At 41.7% G+C, this 4,169-nt stretch overlaps 1 protein-coding gene across 1 annotated transcript; it reads left to right on the top strand.

Annotated features, from left to right (window-relative positions):
* Positions 1-624: 624 nt before the first annotated feature.
* LOC310994911 (lysozyme C-like) lies at positions 625-2,748 on the top strand. Its single transcript, XM_083983816.1, has 4 exons — positions 625-819; positions 1,573-1,734; positions 2,343-2,421; positions 2,498-2,748. The coding sequence occupies exons 1-4, from the start codon at positions 690-692 to the stop codon at positions 2,562-2,564; spliced, it is 438 nt and encodes a 145-aa protein (XP_083839942.1). The 5' UTR covers positions 625-689; the 3' UTR covers positions 2,565-2,748.
* Positions 2,749-4,169: the final 1,421 nt, after the last annotated feature.

The raw sequence follows: 4,169 nt of genomic DNA, 5'->3' as shown, positions 1-4,169 counted from the left end.
CTTTTCTATATATGATCAGCACAGTTGTAGCTTTGTTGCAACAAGTTCATCCAAGTTTTACACCATGAGTTAGAATGTTAGCTTGCTAACATTTGTTTATTTGCACTAAACATAAAGTGCGCCTGAGGCTGAAAGGTCTGTTTCCTTCTATTTAGATTCCAGACATCTCACTCCAGCTCCTCCGGGGGGGACCCCGAAGCATTCCCAGGCCAGAGGGGATCTGTAATCCCTCCAGCAGGTTGTAGGCATCAGACACACTAAACACAAACAGATGTAGCAATGCACAATTTAAAACCAACTAATAACTTTGCATACCATTACCAACAAAAAAAAAGTATCCATCATGTTTGTCACATTTTAAGGACAAATGGTTTAGTTTGGTGAATGACATGTAAAATAAAATAAAGCAATCCTGGGAAAATCCCAGTGTGGGACACCTGAGGTTGGATTTTGAAAGTCTGGATTTTCCATCACCTTTATTATTATCACTTTCATCTCTCTTATCTGGAGCTGTATTTGAACCTTACCTTGGACGTCCTTCACATCAGTCTGTGTTGACACAGCGATAACATGCAAGGCCTGAAAACAAACAGTGGCACCAATAAAGCAGCCACAGCGGTTTGAGTGAGACTTTAAAAAGGAAACCAAGCAGCAGTTGTGGAAGAGTTTGATCCAACAGAGAGTCCATCATGAGGAGTCTGCTTCTTCTGCTCTTTGTGGCTGTAGCCGCCAACGCCAGAGTTTTCGAGCGCTGCGAATGGGCCCGAACCCTGAAGCGAAATGGCATGGATGGCTACCGCGGCATTAGCCTGGCTGACTGTGAGTACTAGCCTGTCAGTCTGACACTTATCTAGAGCAGTGTTTTTCAACCTTGGGGTCGGGACCCCATGTGGGGTCACCTGGAATTCAAATGGGGTCGCCTGAAATGTCTAGTAATTGATACTGCTAAAAAAAAAATATTTTTAAACTAATTATTCTTTTTAAAAGTATGATTAAAAACACCACACACAATCTTAAACAACTGTATTCTATACTTTAACTTTCTCGAATATAAATCGAGTTCAAATAAAATGCAGCATACAGTATAAAAACATCTGAGCTGGCGCATCTTGATTGACGGCCACGATAACATGACTGCACATGATCACGGGGTCGTCAGAAATTTGTGATGTCAAAATGGGGTCACGCGCCAAAAAAGGTTGGGAACCACTGATCTGCCGATTTACCACTATACATTGTACATATCTATAATGTTTAAGTTCCAATTGTGTTTTATACTGTTTGTGTGATTGAATGTCTTTTTTTTTTACATAATGTGAAGCACTCTGTGTACACGTACTATGATGGGTGCTATTTAAATAAAGTTTTACTTACTTACTTACTTACTTACTTACTTAGAGCATGGGCATGCATTTATGTGCCTCAACATATAAAAAAAAACACAGACAGTTGCATCTAATTGGTTTAGGGACTGATAAAGACATTCACAGACAAAAATCCAACAATAAAACAACAATGAAATAATAAAATACCGGCTGGTCTACATGTGGTTCTGTTGTTTCTCCTCTGCAGGGGTTTGCCTGAGCCAGCATGAATCACGCTTCAACACACAAGCCATCAACGACCGCAACACCGACAGATCCATCGACTACGGCATCTTCCAGATCAACAGCCGCTGGTGGTGTAACAATGGCCAAACCCCCACTTCAAATGGATGCAACATCAGGTGTAGCGGTCAGTGATGAGCCACCACACCCACAACTTCTTCTTGGACCAGTTTATTACTTTGCACGTCGTCCTTTGGTCCTTTAATGTCCTTTAAAGTTCCCATATTATGACTCTACATACATAAACTGATCCTCCCTGAGCCTACCAACTCCTAGAATGAGGAAAGCAAACAGGTCCTGCATCGACTCAGCAGCCCACCGACTGGTAAAACGGTGCTAAAACAGGCTGTTCAGACTCAGCTCCTGTGGTGATGTCACGACGGGAGTGAGGCCGGCCCCTCAGCGCCATAAAACGCCTACCACGTCTATTTCTATGGCTGCAGTGCACAGCAAGAAACTCCTGAGCTAAATTGATGAAATACCGACCAATTTTAAGTCATAAAGTGGTAATAATCTTTGCCGTGTACACTAACCATGTTACTTAAAGGTGCAGGCACAGAAACAGCTTGTTCTCAGTAGAGCTCATCTGAGCGACTTTTAGACAGCCGACATTCGGGACCACGGATCAGTTTGGGGCAATACATTTCAAATGCAGTTTAGTTAGCTGAGTGAAATTGAGTAAAACGAGTATAATATGGGATCTTTAAGTCCAGATGTTTGTCTTGTTTTTCACAGAGCTTCTGACTGACAACGTCAACGTGGCCATCACTTGTGCCAAACGTGTCGTCAGGGACCCCAACGGGATCGGAGCCTGGTAAGACCTGATCATCAAATAAATCCTCAATACAGACTATGTGGAGAGATGAGTGACACCCTCTGTCTGGTTTCAGGGTGGCCTGGCGCCGATACTGCCAGAACAAAGACCTGAGCTCCTACCTGGCAGGATGCAGACTGTAATCGGTCCATGGAACCAGGACTCTGCTGTTTCGGACACATTTATAGAAGCTACAGACATATTCTGTCTACCTTCAGTTTATACCTTTATACCTAATCAGAGAAGAGAAGTCTGATGATGTGATTCAACCTTTATCTGCCTGTTGCGATCATCTTAAGAACAGATTAAACTGCTGATTTCCAGTAATGACTGAATTTATTTTTGTGTTTACACCAGAACTGGTCAAGATGTGGAAGTAGCATCTTAAAGTCCATATACAGCATCAACTGTGTGTATAGCCTATCCAAGTGTGGCCCAGATTTATGTTCTTGTCCACAAGTTCAGATATTTCATTAAAAAAAAAAACCCACAACAAATGCTACCAAACTGTTTTGGATTGAAGGAAAGGTCAGAGGATCACCAAAGAATACAATAAATAACTGGACTAAAAACACATACAGTCTGTATCAAAGGTGACCTTTTAATTAAAAGAGACAGTTCCACTCTAGACTACCATGATGGTAATCTGATCCTAACTAGTCTCCACCTTAAAGGAGACATATTCTGCCTGTTTTCCACTAATTAAAATAGTTCCCAGGTGTCTTAAAGACATGTCTGTGACATGTTTCAGCCAAAATCCCCCAAGGATCAAACATCACAGCTCTTTTCATCCTCTCTAAACAGCCCTGTTCAGAACGGCTGGTTTCAGTGTCTGTCCCTTTAAATGCAAATGAACCACTGCTTGCCCCGCCCCTTCTACTGGTACCAGGTAGGGGTGGGGTTATGCAAATTCAGAAACAAGTTCACTTCATCACTGGAAGACATAAAACCACATGGATTTCAATAGGAAGCCTGCAAATTACAGATTTTTTTGTCTCGCATTTTGGGGACTGGACAAACACCCAAATATATACCCAAAGAGACTTCAAAAAGTGATGTTTCCATAATATGTCCCCTTTAAACAATCTTTAGGCCACACAAAGACAAAGAATGATGTTCACAGCTGTTTATTTTAGTGTTTGAATGTAAAGCACAACACTGTGGTGTGGTGGTTAGCACTCCTGCCTCCAAGCAAGATGATTCTGGGTTTGCTTCCCTGGCCTGGGGTGTATGTTGATTGGCGAATCTAAATTGCCCATAGTTCGTGAATGAATGCGAGTGCGGGAGAGTTTGTTCGTCTGCCCTGTGCTGTGTATGTCAAATGGGTTTGGCTCCAGCCCAGTGCTGTAGACAATGGATGGATGTACAGCCTGTATGATATGAATTTTTGTTTCATTTTCATGCTCACATTCCATTTTTATCCCACTCCCTGATGGTTAATTCAATTCATTTTTATCGATGGTTAACCTGAACTGGACAGATTAATGGAAGCATATCTCTGTGAGTTCACACAGGACCAGAATTCTAACTTAGAGCCTATACTGTAAAAATAAAAATCTATCTCAAGGCTGAGTCTGACTAACTCATCGATATATTAAAATGTGTACTGCTTATATTATTGACTTTGTTAAAGGTAATATTCACAGGGACCATGTCCTGTTAAAGGGATAGTTCACCCAAAATTCAAATTTCACTCATTATCTACTCACCCTCATGTCGACTAAGGGCTGGGAGAATTTTCAGAGTCC

The sequence above is a fragment of the Trachurus trachurus genome (genome assembly GCF_905171665.1).
Source record: "Trachurus trachurus genome assembly, chromosome: 12".
NCBI classification, from domain to species: Eukaryota; Metazoa; Chordata; class Actinopteri; order Carangiformes; family Carangidae; genus Trachurus; species Trachurus trachurus.
This window is presented reverse-complemented; position numbering and strand designations above follow the sequence as displayed.

What these genes read in the sequence shown, in the direction of transcription:
- LOC310994911 (XM_083983816.1), top strand. Translation starts at nt 690, where the DNA reads ATGAGGAGTCTGCTTCTTCTGCTCTTTGTGGCTGTAGCCGCCAACGCC. An exon ending in CGGCATTAGCCTGGCTGACT is followed by an intron (nt 820 to 1,572) that starts GTGAGTACTAGC and finishes TCTCCTCTGCAG; the next exon opens with GGGTTTGCCTGAGCCAGCAT. An exon ending in CCCAACGGGATCGGAGCCTG is followed by an intron (nt 2,422 to 2,497) that starts GTAAGACCTGAT and finishes GTCTGGTTTCAG; the next exon opens with GGTGGCCTGGCGCCGATACT.